Here is a 23,868-nt window from a genome sequence, read left to right as displayed (position 1 = left end):
AACGGACTCTGATTCCTTATCTTTGTCCGGAGCTCCACTGACAAGAGAGAATAGACTATGATTCCTTATCTTTGTCTGGAGCTCCCTTTGTCTGGAGCTCCACTGACAAGAGAGGATGGACTTGAGTCTGGACGTCCCCTGACAAGAGGGGTTGAATCCTATCAACCAACCTGACTGCCAATCATTGTCTTGAACGCCTCTAGAGTCATCTTATGGTAAGTAGCCACAGGATCTACCAGCTCCTCTTTAGGCATGAAGATCTGTCACAACAAATAAAAAAGTGATTACAATCATACAACAGGAAAGGGATAGAGAGAGACAGGATCCGTTACAACACAGAGACAGGATCTGTTACAACACAGGGAGAGACAGGCTCTGTTACAACACAGGGAGAGACAGGATCTGTTATAACACAGGGAGAGACAGGACCCGTTACAACACAGAGACAGGATCTGGTACAACACAGAGAGAAACTAGATCTGTTACAACACAGGGAGAGACAGGATCTGTTACAACACAGAGAGAAACAGCATCTGGTACAACACAGGGAGAAACTAGATCTGTTACAACACAGGGAGAGACAGGATCTGTTACAACACAGAGAGAAACTGGATCTGTTACAACACAGAGAGAAACAGGATCTGGTACAACACAGAGAGAAACTAGATCTGTTACAACACAGGGAGAGACAGGATCTGTTACAACACAGAGAGAAACTGGATCTGTTACAACACAGAGAGAAACTAGATCTGTTACAACACAGGGAGAGACTGGATCTGTTACAACACAGGGAGAGACAGGATCTGTCACAACACAGGAGAGACAGGATCTGTTACAACACAGGAGAGACAGGATCTGTCACAACACAGGGAGAGACAGGATCTGTTACAACACAGGAGAGACAGGATCTGTTACAACACAGGAGAGACAGGATCTGTTACAACACAGGAGAGACAGGATCTGTTACAACACAGGGAGAAACTAGATCTGTTACAACACAGGGAGAGACAGGATCTGTTACAACACAGGAGAGACAGGATCTGGTACAACACAGGGAGAGACAGGATCTGTTACAACACAGGAGAGACAGGATCTGTTACAACATAGGAGAGACAGGATCTGTTACAACACAGGGAGAAACTAGATCTGTTACAACACAGGGAGAGACAGGATCTGTTACAACACAGAGAGAAACTGGATCTGTTACAACACAGGGAGAGACATGAGAGACAGGATCTGTTACAACACAGGGAGAGACATGAGAGACAGGATCTGTTACAACACAGGGAGAGACATGATAGACAGGATCTGTTACAACACAGGGGAGACAGGATCTGTTACAACCCAGGAGAGACAGGATCTGTTACAACACAGGGAGAGACATGAGAGACAGGATCTGTTACAACACAGGAGAGACAGGATTTGTTACAACACAGGAGAGACAGGATCTGTTACAACACAGGAGAGACAGGATCTGTTACAACACAGGAGAGACAGGATCTGTTACAACACAGGGAGAGACATGAGAAACTGGATCTGTTACAACACAGGGAGAGACAGGATCTGTTACAACACAGGAGAGACAGGATCTGTTACAACACAGGAGAGACAGGATCTGTTACAACACAGGGAGAGGCAGGATCTGTTACAACACAGGAGAGACAGGATCTGTTACAACACAGGGAGAGACTGGGTCTGTTACAACCCAGGGAGAGACAGGATCTGTTACAACACAGGGAGAGACATGAGAGACAGGATTTGTTACAACACAGGGAGAGACAGGATCTGTTACAATCCAGGGAGAGACAGGATCTGTTACAACACAGGGAGAGACATGAGAAACTGGATCTGTTACAACACAGGGAGAGACAGGATCTGTTACAACACAGGAAAGACAGGATCTGTTACAACACAGGAGAGACAGGATCTGTTACAACACAGGGAGAGACATGAGAAACTGGATCTGTTACAACACAGGGAGAGACAGGATCTGTTACAACACAGGAGAGACAGGATCTGTTACAACACAGGGAGAGACAGGATCTGTTACAACACAGGAGAGACAGGATCTGTTACAACACAGGGAGAGACAGGATCTGTTACAACACAGGGAGAGACATGAGAGACAGGATCTGTTACAACCCAGGGAGAGACAGGATCTGTTACAACACAGGGAGAGACAGGATCTGTTACAGCACAGGAGCGACGGGGATCTGTTACAACACAGGGAGAGACAGGATCTGTTTCAACACAGGGAGAGACAGGATAGATTAAGACTCACTAGTTACCACAAAAGCTATTGAGCAAGCAGAAGCAAAAATATTATCACCTCTGCTAGACTTTTCTCAAGGTCATAGACTTTTGTCATTTTCTCAAGGGTAGAGTTGTCTCCCCCTAAGAGCTCGCCCATCTGTGTGGCAAAGCCAAGGAAAGCCTTCTTGAACTTCTGTGAGTTGTTTCCTGTGTACTCTTCCCTCTCACCAAGAGTCAGGCCACTTTGCTGGAACTGAAACAGGAAGGGTCTTATGTAATACCCTTGTAATACAAGACCTTAACAATACAAATACCAACTAACAGTGTCCTTGAGGTCTGCTGCTATAGTATCTTAAACGAGGGACACTCATATTTTTGTTATTATTATTTTTTTATTATTTTGCAATTTTTAGTTCTATCGTATTATGACAAGGGCCTCCTGAATATTATGTTTCTTTTTTCTTTGAAGGTGTCTCAAATCCTCCAAGAGGTATCAAAGGATGACAATATATTACATTCCTCCCAAGTTTGTTTGTTTGTTTGTTGTTTAACGCCGCACTCAGCAATATTCCAGCTATATGACGGTGGTCTGTAGATAATAGAGTCTCGACCAGACAATCGAGTGATTGACATCATGAGCAACGATCTTCGAAATTGGGATACGATGACATGCATCAAACAAGTCAGGAAGCCTGACCACCCGATCCCGTTAGTTGCCTCTTATAACAAGCATAGTCGCCTTTTACGGCAAGCATGGGTTGCTGAAGACCTATTCTAACCCGGATCTTCACGGGTTTCCTCCCAACATGACAATATATCATATATCTCATAGAGTCGAACCTCACTTATCCGGACACCTGCCTTTCCTCAAATATATCTGAATCCCGTGTTAACTAAGTTATCCCCTATCAAAATTCTACCAAGGCTTATAAGACTGTTGATTGACTTACCGTTATGATATTCTTATCACTGTGCATGTCGTCCTGGCTGACGGTCATAAGGAAGAACGCTGGGCGGTTTAACTTGTGCATAGCTACCAGGGTGTCCATGAAACTCCAGCTAGCCTCCTCCCATGTTCCTGAGTCAGGGTCAGAGGCCACCGTCCATGACCCCAACTTTTTGATTAACTGAAACAGTCAAGGTGAGTGAGTGAGTGTGTGAGTGAGTGAGTGGGGTTTAATGCCGCTTTTAACAATATTCCAGTTATATCACTGCATGTCAGCTTAATGTGGGAGGAAAGCCTGAAGTAATGCAGGTCTCAGATGTTTACCACAAGCACATGTATGGTGCTGACAAACCTAGAAATATAAACAGGGGGAACGGGGATTCAAACCCACAATAATAGTTTTCTGGCTCTACACAGCGATTTGGGGCGCCTTAGATGACTGGACCACCCTTTTGTTACATTGTTGTTTGTTTGTTTGTTGTTTAACGCCGCACTCAGCGATATTCCAGCTATATGACGGCAGACTGTAAATAATCGAGTCTGGACCAGAAAATCCAGTGATTGATGTCATGAGCATCGATCCACGCTATATGGGATCGATGGCATGCATCACCCAAGTCAGCGAGCCTGACCAACCGATCTTGTAAGTCGCCTCTTACGACAAATATAGTCGCCTTTTACAGCAAGCACATGGGTTGCTGAAGATCTATTTTACCCCGGATCTTCATGGGTCTCTTTTCTTACAAGAAGCATTGGAAATTGCAGATGTAATAGGCTATTATATTTGGTATATTTCCATACCAAACAAGGGCATGCTTTAAGCGCTATTATCACCCAGGTCACTGGATCAGTGTGCACTCAACAATCATTCTCAGCTCCCTGGGGAACATTATGTATTTATTCACGTATGTATTTATTTACTCATTTAGTTAAGTTATTTTATTTTTGGCTATTTACAATTTCATGCAGATTCACTATATACATAGAACTCATCTATAAAAATGTGAATTAAAAGTTTAAAAGAAACAAAAAACAGCAGATGTATTCAGAAGATACAAAGCAAGCTGTAATAAGTCTGGGCCATTCAAATGTGGTGAACATCAGCTCATGACATATTCAGATACCCGCAGAAACAAAATGAGTGAGTGAGTATGGTTTTACGCCGCTTTTAGCAATATTCCAGCAATATCACGGCGGGGGACACCAGAAATGGGCTTCACACATTGTACCCATGTCGGGAATCGAACCCCGCAGAGACAAAGCATCACGTACCTGAAGAGCCGGAACAATGCCCAGATTCTCCACTGCCTGCTTGTCCATGCAGTTCTTGTACAAGGTCTTGGCTTTGCCCACTGATGTAGAGTTTTCCCCCTTGTACATGGTTCCCTTGGAGTCGAGGATCTGGCAATAAACAGCTTGGTGGTACAGCGGTTCCAGCAATATCATTCAGGGAAGTATTTGGCATTGACTTTGACCCAGCATTGTGTGACTTGTCTGGGTCGCAGATCTAGTGCACCCCTCAGTTTCTTTATTGATTGTTTGTTTGTTTGTTTGTTTGTTTAACACTGTACACAGCAATATTTCAGCTATATGATGGCAGTGTGTTTGTTGTTTATCGCTGCACTCTGCACTATTCCAGCTATATGACGGTCTGTAAGTAATCGAGTCTGGACCAGACAATCCAGTGATTGACATCATGAGCATCGATCCACGCAATTGAGTACAATTCATCTATCAACCAAGTCAGAGGGCCTGACCACCCGATCCCTTTAGTCACCTCTCATGACATAAACTGGTACTTGAAGGTGAATTCTAACCTGGGATCTTCACCTGGCAGTAATTTAGAGTGAGTGAGTGAGTGAGTATGGTTTTACGCCGCTTTTAGCAATATTCCAGCAATATCACGGCGGGGGGACACCACAAATGGGCTTCACACATTGTACCCATGTCAGGAATCAAACCTGGGTCTTCGGCGTGACGAGCGAACGCTTTAACCACTAGGCTACCCGACCGCCCCCAGTAATTTAGAAGATAAAAGTAATCTCATTACAGAGATGGCAACCCCAGTAGGAGCGGTGCTTAAAGTAATTTTATAACCCAACAAGACAGTCAGGCAGGTGACCCATAAATGTTGCCTGCCCATCTTCAAAGTTACCTGCCTGCATTCAGACATTATGAATATTGAACAATAGAAAAAAACTAAGAGATGAATCGTGTCTTGATTCAGTTAAAATAATGCAAACGATTACTTGAGAATCCACGACAAATTATAAGTGAACTGGATAAGTAAGTAGTAAGTAAATTATCTGCCAGACAGTCGGCCAGGTGAAGGAAAATATCATGCAGCCCGACAGACAGCCACGGGAAGGCGGGCAAGCAGTTATTTCGGACACTGAGTTGGAGAGGTCCAGAAAAATGTTAAATATAATTGGGGGGGGGGGGGGGGGGGGGGGAGGGGGGAGGAAGTCAGGACAAAAATGCTACATAAAATGAGGGGCCCAGCAAATTATGACACAGCCCTAAGACCTTTTCCCCCTCTATAATACATAATCCCATTAAAATCAGATCTTAGTTCTGGCTATCACTAAACAAAGATCTGAGGACATCCCATAAGGGTCACGTCAGAACGACCTTTCATCGACCAATGAAAGCGTCGCTTACCAGATCATGAAAGTGACATTCGGAATGTGTTTTCTAGTCATGCAACCTCGTAAACGTTAACACGGGGTATTCCCAACAACAGTTACGACTGATTCCGTCAAAATTATCGTCTATCTCTCGTTTCCGTGGGATAAACATACAACATCAACCATATATTAGACATTCCGGTATGTTCGTTTGTTCAGTTTTCAAAATTTTAATCGAGAACTGTGTCAACATATATTTCAAGTGTAGTCTGAAATGAAAGTCGCCAGGTTGAAACGAGTGCCGTAAAGCTCGAGAAAGCTGCTTTCTAATTGGCTGATGTCGACTTCTTGTTAGTCATTTCAGTGATCGGTCAAAGTTCGCGAAAGGTCGTTCTGACGTGACCCGTAATGGGATGTCCTCAGATCTTTGTTTAGCGGCAGCGAGAACTTAGATCTGATTTTAATGAGATTGCTTTAATACATGACCTGTCCCTACCCCCAGAAAATACAAGCTGACATCATTGGGCATTAGTTTCAGAAGAGCTGGTCGGAATGTCTGATTGCTGTGTACCTGAATACTTGTAATTTTACTCACCTTCTTCAAAAGAGCTTTGTTCTTAGTTTCCAGTTCTTGAAAGGAGCCATATTTGGCCTTATCAGGGGGGATAACTGTGTTGTGTTCCCATCCTCCACAAGCATACTCATAGAAGTTGTCACAGGGATCTTGTGTTGTGTTCATCAAGGATATGATGTAGGCACTGGTGGTCACACATTCTGGGGTTGTACAAACCTGTAACAACAAAACAGCGAGGAGTAGGGTTTTTGTTCCACTTTTATCTCAATCTCAGCTGGAATCAGTGAGTCGGTTGGTTTGTTGTTTAACGCCACGCTCAGCAATATTCCAGCTATATGATGGCAGTCTGTAAATAATCGAGTCTGGACCAGACAATCCAGTGATTGACATCATGAGCATCGATCCACGCAATTGGGATTGATGACATGCTCCAACCAAGTCAGCGAGCCTAACCACCCGATCCTGTAAGTCGCCTCTTACGACAAGCATAGTCGCCTTTTATGGCAAGCATGGGTTGCTGAAGACCCCGGATCTTCACGGGTCGAATCAATGAGTAGGACTTCATGGTATTTCCAGAGTACTGGTATAATGAAAACAATACTTAAAAACAATGCGATCCTATATAGCATGCAGTTACTTCCCTTTACATGCTCACTGCTTTACTGTGCTTCTTGTGTTATGTGGTATGGTCATGGCGGCAATAGAAGTTTGTGTGCTTGCTTTGCCGTAAATTACATAAATTTCATTCATGACAAAAAGGTATTAGGTGTTTCTTAATTTGTAGGTTTTTGCTAAGAATAAACCCATATTATGAAGAACAGGATTATCACCTGTTTGCATTAGCTGTGAATGTTATAACAGATATTCAGTGTAATATGACGAGAGATACTTTTTTCTTATAGTGGCATACCGTTCACCTGTAAACATCAAATGGTATTTGTCTTCAATATATTTAAACTTTTTGGACAAACAAATCACAAAATCGTTCATTATTGGGAGCGTAACTGTGTCTTACAAATTCTACATTTAAACGGAAATTATTACATCTAAACTTTGAAATATCTCTTAATGTAATGTGGAAAGTCATTTGTTAAACGTTCTGTGTTTAACATAGATTTGTACTGAACATAGTAATTACATTTCGAAGATAATTCCGTTGGTTGGTTGGTTTGTTGTTTAACCCTGCACTCAGCAATATTCCAGCTATATGACGCCGGTCTGTAAATAATCGAGTCTGGACCAGACAATCCAGTGATTAATATCATGAGCATCGATCAACGCAATTGGGATCGATGACATGCATCAACCAAGTCAGCGAGCCTGCCCACCCGATCCCGTTAGTCGCCTTTTACGACAAGCATAGTCGCCTTTTACGGCAAGCATGGATTGCTGAACATGTATTCTACCCCGGATCTTCACGGGTCGATAATTCCAATGAAGAATGCCAGTTCTATACAGGTTATCTGATACTCTTTGCTGAAATTCATTTAGGAAAAATGTTAATCACCGAATTCTTGTTGTAACCAGACGAGCCCAAAACCGAAGCTGAACAAAATGTTGGTAATTGATGTAGCCCATGTCCCTCTTCCCACCGCATCAAGTGATTTTAGCATCAAGATGAAGTAGTCTGCACCAATATTTTACTGCTCGTCATATAGATAGACTGTAGAGGGAGTCTGTGACCCGCCCTAAGTACCATATTATTAGGTGCATTCTTAGAGACGAAGATACCGTTTACAGAAGGATATTTGGACATTTTCAATTAACTTGTTGTACAATGTTCCCCAAACTTCAGCTCCGTGACACAAGATTGGAACGACAACACTGTCAAATATTTTAAAGGCATCTTGAAATGATTCCATTTTTCTTTTGACATTTGTTGATGAATCGGATTTCTTTGTTTGCTTGAGCTGTTAGGCTACTAAAGGTCTTACTCCACGACAACTTGGAGGTGAAAACTTCAATTTTTTTTCCTTGGAAGTACCATTTTTCATAACTTTTCAATATTCCACCTCGTTTACTTTTGTTTACATTTACTTCAACACCAGTGGATACACAGAAACTTTCAAGAAAATTTATTTTCTTTTGTATCACGGCCAATATCAAATACTCAAAAGAAATTTCATAAGTATTGATAGGAAGACTGAAGACTTTCTCTAACGACTAATGTTCGTTTCAAGGTGAGTTGGGGTGGTCGGGTAGCCTAGTGGTTAAAGCGTTCGCTCGTCACGCCGAAGACCCGGGTTCGATTCCCGACATGGGTACAATGAGTGAAGCCCATTTCTGGTGTTCCATGCTGTGATATTGCTGTAATATTGCTAAAAGTGGCGTAAATCAATACTCACTCACTCACTCAAGGTGAGCACATGGTAAGGTGAGCTAATGGTAAGGTGAGCTCATGATTTGCCGATCAGTTCATACACGATTTTGCAACAATTAATGTAATAAAATTGAATGAAATCTTGGAGAGAAGTAATATAATGGATAACAAGGTAAGTCCAGATACACAATCAACACTTTTACAGCGAGATTGTGTAATAATAGGACTAGCTTGCGTACTTCAGTACGGATTTGTTGACCCGATTCTTCAGGTATTGTGTGTTCACGATAACGTTTTCGCATTGTGAAATAAAATCAAAGCTAATTGTGTGAGTGATATGTACATACTGGTAGGCCCCCTACATAAAACTGAAGAGCGGATAATTTGCGATCACAAGAACAACGGGAATGCATTCAGGTGTAATAATAATGATAATAATAATAATAATAATAAGTGCATTTATAATGCGCCAGATTCCATTCACCAAGTGGATGCTCATAGCGCTACACTATTATCACCCCGGTAAATGGATTAGTGAGCACTTGATTTTCATTCTCAGCTCCCTGGGGAGTATACAACCCAGGCTGCCTGTGAGGGGCTAGAAGGATAACACCCACCTCATCCTACCGGGTACCCACTCACTGCTGGGTGAACAGAGGCACATTTTGAACAAAGTCACTTGCCACATGTGGTACATGTGCTTCAGTGTGGGGCAGGACGGAAGCCCTCGAAACTCTCAGGAGTCAAGCTGCTGAACGTGGTCACCCATCCAACTACTCTCCGAGACCGACGTTGCTTAACTTCACCTGATTTGCACAGGACCACATGCCACCACAGTGTAGGTGGACCGAAGTGCGAGCCCTGGAGACATATATTGAGGATGTGATGTGCATAGGACCACATGCCACCACAGTGTAGGTGGACCGAAGTGCGAGCCCTGGAGACATATATTGAGGATGAGAGTCCACCATGTCCAGCGAGCAAATTTTGTGTGTGTTAAACCTGAGGCCATATTATTGTCTTATCTGCCTCACCACATCCTGACACTACCCCTGACACCCCCCCATCACCCCCCCCCCCCCCCCCACCAAATATCAGAATGGTTGATCTGTTATTTAAGGATTCAAGGATATAGCTTTTCTTTCACAGAAGACCCAAGAACGTGGGGTTAACACTCTGATTGTTTTATGCAGCCTGAGGGGGGCACGGGTGGCCCAGTCGTCTCAGGCGCTGCGATTCGCTGTGCAGAGTTGCATCCCTTGGGCACGCCAGAAACCTTTGATTGTGGGTTCCAATCCCGGTCCGCCCCGATGATGTTTCTAGGTTTGTCAGCACCATATCCGTGCTCTTGGGTTTCACCAAAGTGGTAAACGTTTTAGACCTGAATCACTTCAGGCTTTCCTCCCACATTAAGCTGACACGCCATGATATATCTGTAATACTGTTATCCACAGATGTCTGGTCAAGTACCCCACAATCCAAAGTACCTGATACATAATGTGACTTAGTAAGTAGGACAAAATCACAAACCTTGCACTCGTCAGCTGAAACAGCTCCAGCTACCAACATATGGAACAACAGGAGGACCTTCATTCTACCATGTAAACTACGGCAGCTGCTGTCCTGGTCGGCTTCGGGAACGAGTGCCAGCTATTATTAACTGCACAATACCAACATACAGTACGGAATGACTGATTGGCTGCTTACCATTTCCTGGTGCAATGACAGCAGGTCGGGAATATGATTACTGTGTAATTACATAGATGTGAATGTATATCCCTGGACAAAGAGACATGGTAAGGTGTTATCTGAAACATGGTGTGTGTAGGTGGCGTTGTACATAGTGTCTCAGTGTCTACAGTCTGGTTCAACAGTGGCGTACAGACTGACCATTTGACAGAAACATGGTGTGTGTAGGTGGCGTTGTACATAGTGTCACAGTGTCTACAGTCTGGTTCAACAGTGGCGTACGGACTGACCATTTGACAGAAACATGGTGTGTGTAGGTGGCGTTGTACATAGTGTCACAGTGTCGACAGTCTGGTTCAACAGTGGCGTACGGACTGACCATTTGACAGAAACATGGTGTGAGTAGCTGGCGTTGTACATAGTGTCACAGTGTCTACAGTCTGGTTCAACAGTGGGGTACAGACTGACCATTTGACAGAAACATGGTGTGAGTAGGTGGCGTTGTACATAGTGTCACAGTGTCTACAGTCTGGTTCAACAGTGGCGTACAGACTGACCATTTGACAGAAACATGGTGTGTGTAGGTGGCGTTGTACATAGTGTCTCACAGTGTCTACAGTCTGGTTCAACAGTGGCGTACGGACTGACCATTTGACAGAAACATGGTGCGTGTAGGTGGCGTTGTACATAGTGTCACAGTGTCTACAGTCTGGTTCAACAGTGGCGTACGGACTGACCATTTGACATTTTGACGATTTATTTTTCGCCTCAGGTTTGATGCACCCGTATAGAAAAATCATATATTGTTACACGGATTAATATTTTGATACACAGAAAAATCCTACATTGTTACACAAGACCATACTTTGATACACAGACTTACTGAAGATCATGATTTTATCAGAAGATCACAGTTTGCTACTGAAGAACATAACAATTTGCTTCACAGAAGATCAAATTTTGCAACACGGAACAATATTTTTTGTTCACAGTGCCTGAAAGGCAGACAATAAATACCTTACATGACAACTCTTATTGTATGAAGCCAGTGTACATTCTCACCAATAAACATGACACACTCATGGAAAATGATGAACACACAAACTTACTTTACGATTCACAAAACGAAATGAGGACTCAGAAATAAGTGTGAGTCGCCTCTTACGACAAGCATAGTCCCCTTTTACAGAAATAAGTTTATACAGATATGGCACAATAATATCCAAGGCCTTTTCAAGCCTTTTTAAGGTTTTCAACTGTCATTTTGAAGGCTTTTTCACTTGTATTATTAGGTTAAGTCTGTCAATATTTTATTAAATCTAGCAGACTATATATTTGTTGTAAGCCCTAAAATGCAATTTAAATATAAATTTTTTTCGAACAAGATTTAATTTCACAATCAACAAAAAAATAAATAAAGTCTGTCATAACTTCTTTGGCACACAAATCTATCACTGTGATAAAACACACTTAAACATCCTTGGTACATATTTTTGTGTTTCTTAATACTTTTATTAATAAGTATATGTCATTTTGTACACATTCAAGGCTTTTCAAGCTATCTTGGTGATTTTCAAGGGTTTTAAAGGTTGACACTTGTCGAGTTCTCAAATAAATACATCAGTCTTCTTAGGCTTCATGATAGTTTAATTTTGACTCGCGTCGGCATTGCTTGTACAGATCTCAACATATGCTCATGACTAAGGGAGCTTATCCACACTCACCCAGTTGCATACCACTAAATAAGCTCAATAAGCTACTCCACACTGACCTCCTGCCTCTGTGTTGTGAAGTGCTGCCATGCTATGAAGATGACATTAACAAGTTTGACACTGACCTCCTGCCTCTGTGTTGTGAAGTGCTGCCATGCTATGAAGATGACATTAACAAGTTTGACACTGACCTCCTGCCTCTGTGTTGTGAAGTGCTGCCATGCTATGAAGATGACATTAACAAGTTTGACACTGACCTCCTGCCTCTGTGTTGTGAAGTGCTGCCATGCTATGAAGATGACATTAACAAGTTTGACACTGACCTCCTGCCTCTGTGTTGTGAAGTGCTGCCATGCTATGAAGATGACATTAACAAGTTTGACACTGACCTCCTGCCTCTGTGTTGTGAAGTGCTGCCATGCTATGAAGATGACATTAACAAGTTTGACACTAACCTCCTGCCTCTGTGTTGTGAAGTGCTGCCATGCTATGAAGATGACCAGGGCGACGATGATGAGAAACGATGTGATGGCAATAGCCTTGAGTCTGCAGTCTCCAGACTTCTGGGATTTAGGCTTTTTGTTGAGAGTGTCTGTGAACAGAAAGAAAACATTATGCAGTTTCCAAACTATTCCAGTCTCCACTCCAGCCACTTGTCTGAAGCTGAGTTTGGTAAAACGTTTTTGGGTCCAGTTACCACAGCAACAATATGCTGAAAATGAAGACATTCATGAAAAGACAGCAGGACCTTTTTTTCTGGTCCAAGGAGCATAATAAAGAATGGTAGGGCTGGGACGAGACCAAAGCTACTACCCCGGTACCGGACCCCCTAATCCGGGTACCTGCTGTGGGGTCAAGAGTTGGGTAGAAAATGTCTGATGAGGAATTGTTCTACCGGACCCCTGGCTTGGTTGGTTGGTTTGTTTGTTGTTTAACGCCGCACTCAGCAATATTCCAGCTATATGACGCCGGTCTGTAAATGACTGAGTCTCGACCAGACAATCCAGTGATTAATATCACAAGCATCGATCCACGCAATATGGGATCAATGACAAGCATCAACCAAGTCAGCGAGCCTGACAACCTGATCCTGTGAGTCGCCTCTTACGACAAGCATAGTTGCCTTTTACAGCAAGCATGAATTGCTGAAGACCTATTCTACCCCGAATCTGTGGGTACTCAGGTCCTACTCAGTACCTAACGAGTACCCAAGTTACCCGTCCCAGCCCCAAAGAAGCGGTAAAATCAAGTTGAGGCCTTGCAGAGTTTGGTTAAACTTTGCAGAATTTCTGCAATCTGATGATACTGATATCTCCATTTTAGTATCAAGAACCAACTTCGTGGTCCAGCTGAGAGAGCATCTACCCGGAGAGCGGAATATTGGTGGTTCATGTTAAAAGATGTTCAAAGACGGTACTCATTGTTACCCTGCCTGGCACTCGACATTAAGGGAATAAAGCAATCAGTATGCATTATATGATGCTGCCACACAAGTACTGTAGTGAGTGAGTGAGTTGGGTTTAACGCCGCTTTTAACAGTATTCCAGTTATATCACGGCGTGTCAGCTTAATGTGGGAGGAAAGCTCGAAGTGATGCAGGTCTCAAACATTTACCGCTTCGGTGAAACCCACGAGCACGGGTATGGTGCTGACAAACCTAGAAACATAATCAGGGTGAACTTGGATTCGGACCCACAATCATAGGTTTCTGGCTTGCCAAAGGGACGCAACTCTGCATAGCGAATCGCGGCGCCTTAGACAACTAGGCCGACCGTGCTCCCCCCAAGTACTGTAACAGTCACTACTAACTGTATTCACAACCATGAGATGGCCATTAGAGATCTGAGATTATACCTACCGTATTCGATGTAATAAGCACCCGCGGTGCTCTCAAAAGTAGAAATAGGGGGCTCTTATAAGAATATAATTTTGGTGAGATAAAAAACAGTTGAAAGATTGTAAATTTTGTGGTTTATTCTGACAGCCTGAAATGATATAAAAGAAGAATCTGTGTGTATTATACACGACGATATATTTTCGTGAATTGAATTGCCAAAATAATTAAGGGTGCACATAACACACGAGTGCGTATTATTCACGAATGAATAAATCTTGTGTACATTGATCAATCGGAAAGGGTGCTATTGCGATTGTTCACTAGCTAATATATATGCAAATATCGCTGTGGGTGCTTATCAGAACAGGGCGCTTATTACCTCGAATACGATAGACGAGTTTATGCATCTATGTTTCAACTTTGATAAATTTATGGAGCAACCAGCTTTTCATGTCAACATGCACTTGGTGCAAGTCAAATCAAGTTCCTTAAATCAAGCTCTTAATATGTGTCTTAAAAAAATATGAGAACTCAATGAAACTGTTGAATAATTTACTAGTTGAATGAAACCCTTAATTGTTTCTGCTTAAGTCCCTGATGCGTGAAGGAAATGGAAGAATTCTCTTTGTTTTGTTTGTTGGTTTGTTGTTTAACGCCGCACTCAGCAATATTCCAGCAATATGACAGCGGCCTGTAAATAACCAGACAATCCAGTGATTGACATCATGAGCATTAATCCATGCAATTGGGATACGATGACATGCGTCAACCAAGTCAGCGAGCCTGACCACCCGATCCCTTTAGTTGCCTTTTACAACAAGCATAGTCGCCTTTTCAAGCAAGCACGGGTTGCTGAAGACCTATTCCAACCCAAATCTTCGCAGGTAAATTCTCTTTGTGGTCTGTACACTTTCCACAACTCTCCTGCAATTAATGCTGACATACTGGAAAACATGTGGACAGGAAATGACACAACTTGACAACTGTGAATGCCTGCACTCATCCTTGAAATGGACATGCAAACTGCGGAACCAAAACTTAATTTGATATTGATGATAACAAAGAAATAAACATGAGTAATTCAATGTTTATTTAATCGATTAAAATTTCTAAAGGTCTGTCAGGTTTTCAAAATAAATAGGTTTATATTAAAAAGTGTGTTTTATTATGTTTTGAGTGGAAATTTTAAATCAGTGCCCTTCAGAATTTCTAAGACACAAATTTTCATTTGTCAAGTTTCACGCCACGGACATATTTCGTCTGAATTCCCCACATGGGAACTCCAAAGTCAGAATTGGGCAAAATATGGTGAGGAATTAGAGTGAGTAAGTGAGTTGGGTTTAACGCCGCTTTTAACAGTATTCGAGTTGTATCACGGCATGTCAGCTTAATGTGGGATGAAAGCCCGAAGTGATGCAGGTCTCAGACGTTTACCACTTCGGTGAAACCCCTGAGCACAGGTTTGGTGCTGACAAACCTAGAAACAAAATCAGGTGAACCAGTATTTGCATCCACTGTCACAGGTTCCTGGCATGCCAAAGGGACGCAACTCTACACAGGGAATTGTGGTGCCGTAAACGACGGGGCACATGTGCCCCCTGTGGAATTAGAAGAATTTTGCCTTGAAAATGACCATTATTACATTACCATACTTAAAAATAAAAAGCTCTCGAGATGGAGGTGCCCACTTTAAACACAGACATTGTGTTTTGATGTTTTGTCTTTCCAAATAGCAAACACATGATCACTAGACACCTGTACTGTGTCATGCAAGTTCGTCATATTTTTATCTGGTTATCAACAGTTATTCACTGTAATTCTGGCTTTACTTTTAAATTAATTTAATTCTAAATTCCATCAAATATTGTTTACATTAATTTTGACGAATACAATGTTTCAGCCTCAAACTGCGATGACTTTGGAACGTAGTGGATAATCATATCACGGCTCACACATCCACAGAATTCTGAATTACCAGAACTTGAAATTGAAATTGAAAAATAATAATGACTAAAACTCAGCCCTTTTTTTCCTGCAGGTACGATTCCACGGATAATTTAAATGACTGAAATTATACAAGGTTTCTTTTTCCAAGATATAAGGTGACACATTTTTTATTTCTTGGTTTACGGATTTCAAACTCATTTGACCTGCGGTATCTGGTGACTTGTGACTCATGGCTCCTGGCCGGTGTACCAACCAACAGTGTTGAAAGAGTGAACCTGGTCACCACTGCGCTTTGCGTTGCCAAGCTTTGATGGTATTAGAGAAGGATCCCAGTAATTCGTATTTTTATTTTTTTTGATCATTTGGACTTTGAAAGAGCGGCGCATCCGTAAACCAAGTAATAAAAAAAATGTCGCCTAAGGAAATGTGTGTACGTATATGTAGGCCAATTGACGATGAGTTCGTAGCCACGTGCACTTTGTCCTTTCATTCAGTCCCTGCTGAATTCTGCAGCCACAAACTAAAAATTCTGCGGTCAGTTCTTGTGGATTCTGCAACCAAATTTTGATAATTTTTTTAAGCTTAGTTTTCATGAATTGTTGTTTTGCACTTGTTTGACTTGTGGCAAGCATTTTCCTGATAAACTTGTCCGCGGCTAGAATAGCTTATTGAAGTGAATCAGGGGATGACTAGTGTGAGCATACAGACATGCACTTTCAACAAACAAATAATAGGAGAATCAACTTCACTTCAAAACCAAATAAACATCCGCTAACACATATAAAACCAACTTTTGACTCACATGTTAAAATTCTGCAATGTATTTGACAAATTCAGCAGCACAAAAATTCAAAATTCTGCATGAGTTCTGCACAAAATGAGATTTTCTGCAAGATACGTACATTTCTGCGCAGAGTGGGCATTTCTGCAAAATATTCTGCAACCACAGAATGGCAGAATACAGTGAAGGTAGGTTTCCGTCTTGACACATGATCACTGAAAGGACGGAACTCCCCACAAGCAAGGCGACTGCTGAGAGAGTGTCACGACAGTAATAGCCTAGTCCACGGATCAGTGTGTGTATAGTTTGCATTCTCAGCTCCCTTGGAAATATACAACTAAAGTTGGCAGTTTGAAAGTTTTGCTCTCACGGTATCAACTCCTCCTACCGGGTACCCATAAGCTACCAGGTGACTATACAAATTTAAACAAAGTCACTTGCCGGCAGAGAAACACACCGCAAGTCAGTATATAGCCTGGATATTGACCGACACAATATGGTTGGACCGGTAAATTCAAGGGCTGTAGGGATGTAAAATGTCAAATGAAACTGTAGCAACACAATTCCGACATTTCTTGTGCCGCCCTTCACTGGGACAGGCCAACACAAAAGTCACAGGAAACACTGCAAATTGGTAACCTTTCAGAATTTGTCAGGATTGGAACTAAAGTCGAAAGCTTAACTAGACCAAATAAAGATATAACCCCTTTGTAATACTAAAACCTTGGGGAAACTGGGAAATTTGTTCTAGCCCACAAGAACTTGTACCAGCCCACAGGAACTTGTACCAGCCCACAGGAACTTGTACTAGCCCACAGGAACTTGTACCAGCACACAGGAACTTGTACTAGCCCACAGGAACTTGTACTAGCCCACAGGAACTTGTACCAGCCCACAGGAACTTGTACCAGCACACAGGAACTTGTACCAGCCCACAGGAACTTGTACCAGCCCAGAGGAACTTGTACCAGCCCACAGGAACGTGTACCAGCCCACAGGAACTTGTACTAGCCCACAGGAACTTGTACCAGCACACAGGAACTTGTACTAGCCCACAGGAACTTGTACTAGCCCACAGGAACTTGTACCAGCCCACTGCTCCAGCCTCCCCCCCATCAACTGACAGCTCCAGCCTCTCCCCGCCATCAACTGACAGCTCCAGCCTCCCCCCCCCCCATCAACTGACAGCTCTAGCCTCTCCCCCCTCCCCCCCCATCAACTGACATCTCTAGCCTCTCCCCCCTCCCCCCCCCCCATCAACTGACAGCTCTAGCCTCTCCCCCCTCCCCCCCCCCATCAACTGACAGCTCCAGCCTCCCCCCCATCAGCTGACAGCTCCAGCCTCCCCCCCCCCCATCAACTGACAGCTCCAGCCTCCCCCCCATCAGCTGACAGCTCCAGCCTCCCCCCATCAACTGACACAGGTCAGGACTCACCATGACTTTCAGCAGCAATGGCATCCTCCGTCTCCCGGCCTTGCTCCAGCAGCAGATACTCATACCCCGTGGCCATGATTCGAGAGTGAAGTTTGCGAAAAGGGGAGGCTTTAGTTGAAACACTTTCCATACCACATCACATTCGGGAACCTAGTACACAATTAATTATCTTAACTCAAAGCCATTATTGTCATGTCCATCAGAAGAACGATCGCCATCATCATCAGCAGCAATATTATCACACCTATCATCGTCACACCTATCATCAATACTGTCATCTTCATCACAATCATCATCATCATCATCATCATCATCATCATCATCAATTTCATCACACCTGTCATTGTCACACCTATCATCATCGCCATCGTCACCATCATCACAATCATAATCATCATCACAATCATCATCATCGCTGTCACACCTGTCATCATTGTCACACCTATCATCATCGGCATCGTCACCATCATCACAATCATAATCATCATCACAATCATCATCATCGCTGTCACACCTGTCATCATTGTCACACCTATCATCATCGGCATCGTCACCATCATCACAATCATAATCATCATCACAATCATCATCATCGCTGTCACACCTGTCATCATCGTCACACCTATCATCATCAACACTGTCATCATCACCTCAGTCACAGGCACCAACACATGAGTACCATCATCCTAACCCACATCTTCACCATCATCATAATAATCATTAGTTTTGCCCATATACATACCACACAATTAGCAGCTTGCTCCTGTTGTTTTGAATATCCATTACCCCATACTGCCATGCACGCCTTTAAACTACATCCCAAACATGCAATGACATTGAGTGAGTGTGTGAGTTGGGTTTAACGCCGCTTTTAACAGTATTCCAGTTACATCGCGGCATGTCAGCTTAATGTGGGAGGAAAGCTCGAAGTGATGCAGGTCTCAAACGTTTACCGCTTCGGTGAAACCTACAAGCACGGGTATGGTGCTGACAAACCTAGAAACATAATCGGGGCGAACCAGGATTCAGACCCACAATCATAGGTTTCTGGCGTGCCCAAGAGACGCAACTCTGCACAGAGAATCGCAGCGCCTTAGACGACTGGGCCACCCGTGCCACCCATTGACATTGATATCATTGATACGGCTTAAGTCAGAAACATAAAGAACAGTAATTACTGAGTGACACAGTTGCACAGCTCGTTCAGGGGGACCACAGTCAATGTACAAAACAATGGGGAATTACAATGAGATTAGCATCTTATAAGTAACGGCAATTAAGTGATTCTAGACACATACATCACAGCTAGAGCGTAATTGGCTTTTGGAATTAAATGTTCCTTCAGACAACGGTTGTCCCAAATCGGTCACTATGACAATATCCTGACAGCGTGAGTCTTTGCTCATGATATCAATCACTGGATTGTCTGGTCCAGACTCGGTTATTTACAAGCCTTAGTTTTTTATATAGCTGGAATGTTATTGAATGCAGTTTTAAGCACCATACGTTATTATTTCTAGAGGTGTAACGACACGGTGGGGTCGCGATGTGATACACATCCCGATACTATGGTGCGATACAATTTGTATCCTGATACAGTACTTTTATTTCACAAGTTGATTTTCTTTCATTTTGCAGGTGAATCACAACCCTGAATCATTTGTTATTAAGTTTCAGAGATCAAAGATGGGAAATTGCTGGGCAGAAACATATTGGTAGAGGGCACTGTGAATGTCATGCTATTAATGTCCAACCATGAAATACTAGAGAATCTGCATGAGCTCGTGGTTGAACAGTTTCTGGTATTATTCACATGTTTTTACACCAATATGACTTGTAATGAAATGTTATTGCGATACCGGGGTTGTAAATTGATGTATTGTATTGTGGGCCTTGTATCACGATACAATACTGTATCGCCACATCATAACACCACTAATTATTACATGTATTATCATATATGAAATATGAACAAAAAAGTTCTCAGATTTGAGAAAACATTTTAATATAGCAGCTAGGGCTGGGATGGGTGACTAGGGTACCCGGGTCGGGTGGGTACTGAGTAGGACCCAGGTACCCACAGGACTACCCGGACCCGTGGTTAGTCACGTGAGTATATTGTTTAATGTCAAAAATTATCTAGAACTCTATGGTTACACTATAAGTGATAAATGTTCACACATTCCTTCTGACTTTATATGTTTGCATAATGATAAAACATCAGTCAACTTCAGTGTATGCATGACCAGATTGGTTTATACGTGTATCTAAATTTATTTTTGACAGGAGTACGGTCAATCTATTCCCAAACGGACATGTTTTACCTATCTCTTGAGACCTACAGCGGGTACCCAGGTAGGGTCGGTTAACAGGGGAGTGGGTACCTGGGTAGTAAATTTGGACTGGTCCCAACCCTAATAGCAGCCTTAAACGAAATCACAATATTTCTGTGGAAATTTAAGATGTGGAAGTTTCGTCACAGCATGAATACTTACAAGCTTCCTGCAAATAGGGAATGGTTGTAACTTGTTGATGTCATGTATCTTGGCCAAGCTTTTTTATCTCATGAATTTATCTCAAGATAGCACCAAGGATAAACATGTTTACGTCTGGAGAGATAAGGCGGAGGACAATGAGTCAACATTACGTAGGACAGAGGCTATGGTGCGACCGTAAACAGGAATAACGTGGGAGTGATAAACAAGTAAACATGTGTGCAATATCTTGGTGGTCTAAAATAACAACAGGTGATGTCATAAGCTATCTAACTGACATCTTCACAAACAGGTCTTCCTGCTTTGATTAAATGAAAATGAAATAGAATATTCTGCATTGTCTTAGGCCCAGCATTGCATGGTCTGGTACGCAACTAAAATGTTTGTAGTTATAAAGATATTTTATTTATCTGTCAAGATTATCAGTTATGAAAATGAAAATAAATTTCTAATATTTCTATTTTATTTTCTGATGGTGGCTTTGGTAGGTCAAATCAGTTCGGAAAATTGGTTGGTCGAGATAGGTCTGACAAATACTGTATTAGACGTAATAAGCGCCCCGCTCTAGTAAGCGCCCATATATTTGCTAATATATTGGCAAGTGAACAATCCCAATTAGCACCCCTTCCAATTGATCAATGTACACAAGACTTAAATTTATAAACTGTGGTCAGTTTCTTCAGGTCAATAACAATATCAAATTGTACAAATGCACTAAAATATTTTGACAATAATTCTTAAACATCAGGAATATTTTTCATCACTTAGCAAATATTGCTCCAAAATAAATATGAAAACAAAATGACTAAGTTGGTGGTCGATGTAAACAAAGTCTGGTTTCAACAAAGTGGTGGGTGGGTTTGCCAACTAACAATAGGTTCGTGAATGCAGAAATAATCTGGCCAAGCTGGGCTTACGTTGGTTATTATCAACAATTATAGATGATTGTACTCATTATTTCCTATTAAGTATAATTCTCTCATGAAATGTCAGCCATACTTTAGCATGAATGAGTTGTAGTTATTTGATTGTAGTTTCACGCCTTAGTCAGCAATGTTCTGCCATTATCGGGGAAGCCTGTGGATAATCGAGTCTGGGTCACGCAAACTAGTGGTTAATATCATGAGCAACATCCCACACTGCTGATGCATGACTCCCTCATCCAATCTTGTTACCTTGACTACCTATTTAAACTGGGTCCCCACTTGAATGAGAGTCAGTCATATTTGTTTGTTTGTTTTTTGAAGTCACACTCAGCAATATTTGTTTGTTTGTTTTGTTAGGTTGTTTTTTGTTCAACGCTGCACTCAGCAATATTCCAGCTATATGACAGCGGTGAGTAAATAATTGAGTCTCGACCAGACAATCAAGTGATTGACATCATGAGCATCGATCTATGCAATTGAGATACAATGACATGCATCAACCAAGTCAGCGAGCCTGACCACCCGATCCTGTTAGTCGCCTCTTACGACAAACATAGTCGCCTTTTACAGCAAGCATTGGTTGCTGAAGACCTATTCTACCCCGGATATTCACAGGTCTCTCAGCAATATTCCAGCTATATGACAGCAGTCTGTAAATAATTTAGTCTGGACCTGACAATCTAGTGATTGAGATCATAAGCATAAATCTACACAATTGCCAATTGCAAGTCAGCGAGCCTGACCACCTGATCCCGTTAGTCGCCTCTTGTGACAAGAATGACTTGCTGATGACCACCTCTAACCCAGATCATCACAGGGAATGAGAAATATATGAGTTATGGATGACAACGTTATAGTAAAATTTGAGTATCAATGAATTGTTTAAAATTATCATATTTCCTCCAATAAACTATTATTTTTTTAACCTCATCACCAGATGCATATATAATACATATTTCCTTATTGCTCAAAGTTAGATAAATATTCAATGTTCAGCATTATATTTAAGAATTGACTTCAATATTTTGGGTATTTATGGAAATTAACAGAGTTCAGAAATCATGTGAATCAGTGTAAATTTGCTAATATATTGGCTAGTGAACAATCCCAATCAGCACCCCTTCCCATTGATCAATGTACACAAGACTTATTTATACGTGAATAATACTCACTCATGTGTTATATGCACCCTTAATTATGGGCAATTAAATTCTGGAAAATATATATATATTTATATACTGTCATGTATAATATGCACTTTTCTTTTGTATTTCAGGCTGTCAGCATAAACCACGATATTTACGATCTTTCAACTCTGTTTTTTTCACCAAAATAATATTCTAATGAGAGCCCCCTATTCCTAATTTTGAGAGCGCCCTTGGCGCTTATTACGTTGAATACGGTATGTTCTTATAAATGAATAAGTCACCAATAACAACTACATAGAGAGCTTATTCAGTCTTTAACACACCAAAATCTGTAGACAACTATCACAGATGTTATTTATGTTATCAGTTGTCAGACATTCATTTTGTGGAAGCGTCAGTGGCTGAGTGGGTTTGATCGCTGGCTTTCTGTGCTGGTGATTAGGTGCCTCACTCTGGCAGTGTGGGTTCGAATCCCGGATGGAACTCAACCCCAAAAAGTACTGGAATCTGTACTTTACTAAGAAAGTATTATCCCAAATATAACATTTGTTACATTTGACCACTTTCTAAATGGCATTCATGTTTTCATAGCTTCTTGTTATCAGTTATATGCAGATAACACTATATATACAGATAACACTAGTTATTACCATAACATGGATTAGGAAATTTTTAATTCCAATTTGGGAATAGTTGCTGACATTTCTTTCAAACTTGGAGCCGAATATCAGACTCAAAGCAAGTCTAGATGAATCCATGCATTGCCAATTTTGTTTTAGCATTTTGAAAAATGTATGCAAACTATAATTATTTGGTTAGACAATCAAATGTCATGTACCACTTGCAATTTCGGCAGTAGAAACTAACAGTTTTAGTCCACTAGGCTTATAATGATAACATATTGCAAAACCCTTAAAAATCGCAAATTTCTGCTAGTCCTTAGGATACCTTAACTATTGGGCAGTTTGGCAAGGACTATAGAACTAGTGCCAATTTCTACCGCTGGATTTATTTATTAATATATATTATTTTGATATTTTCTATCGCTAGTATTAGTACACTTGAAAGTCCCACGGGCAAAAACCTGTGTATATCCTGAGTATATGCCTAGCCACGTTAACACAACCTGTGACACACGATAGAGGCTGATATCCATCTATACAAACATAACAGCTCA

At 41.8% G+C, this 23,868-nt stretch overlaps 1 protein-coding gene across 6 annotated transcripts in view; it reads right to left on the bottom strand.

Annotated features, from left to right (window-relative positions):
• The window catches only part of LOC124124721 (endothelin-converting enzyme 1-like), an 88,962-nt gene that overhangs the window by 23,218 nt on the left and 41,876 nt on the right, over window positions 1–23,868 (bottom strand). For 2 of the 6 annotated variants that reach the window (XM_048394027.1, XM_048394026.1), the window contains exons 2-8: window positions 18,123–18,272; window positions 12,577–12,713; window positions 6,422–6,616; window positions 4,472–4,600; window positions 3,204–3,380; window positions 2,330–2,506; window positions 171–260 (exon numbers count right to left, since the gene is read on the bottom strand). In XM_048394027.1, coding sequence (XP_048249984.1) covers window positions 171–260; window positions 2,330–2,506; window positions 3,204–3,380; window positions 4,472–4,600; window positions 6,422–6,616; window positions 12,577–12,713; window positions 18,123–18,252 — 1,035 coding nt within the window. In that variant the 5' untranslated portion in view covers window positions 18,253–18,272. Of the gene's footprint in view, window positions 1–170; window positions 261–2,329; window positions 2,507–3,203; window positions 3,381–4,471; window positions 4,601–6,421; window positions 6,617–12,180; window positions 12,222–12,576; window positions 12,714–18,122; window positions 18,273–20,617; window positions 20,636–23,868 lie in introns of those variants that run through there. The other 4 variants (XM_048394024.1, XM_048394025.1, XM_048394028.1 and 1 more) reach the window with 3 other exon arrangements.

Source organism: Haliotis rufescens, unplaced genomic scaffold, assembly GCF_023055435.1.
Source record: "Haliotis rufescens isolate VD_foot unplaced genomic scaffold, xgHalRufe1.0.p SCAF_128, whole genome shotgun sequence".
Taxonomy (NCBI): Eukaryota; Metazoa; Mollusca; class Gastropoda; order Lepetellida; family Haliotidae; genus Haliotis; species Haliotis rufescens.
The sequence above is the reverse complement of the archived record's forward strand: the minus strand, read 5'-3'. Positions and strand labels throughout refer to the sequence as shown.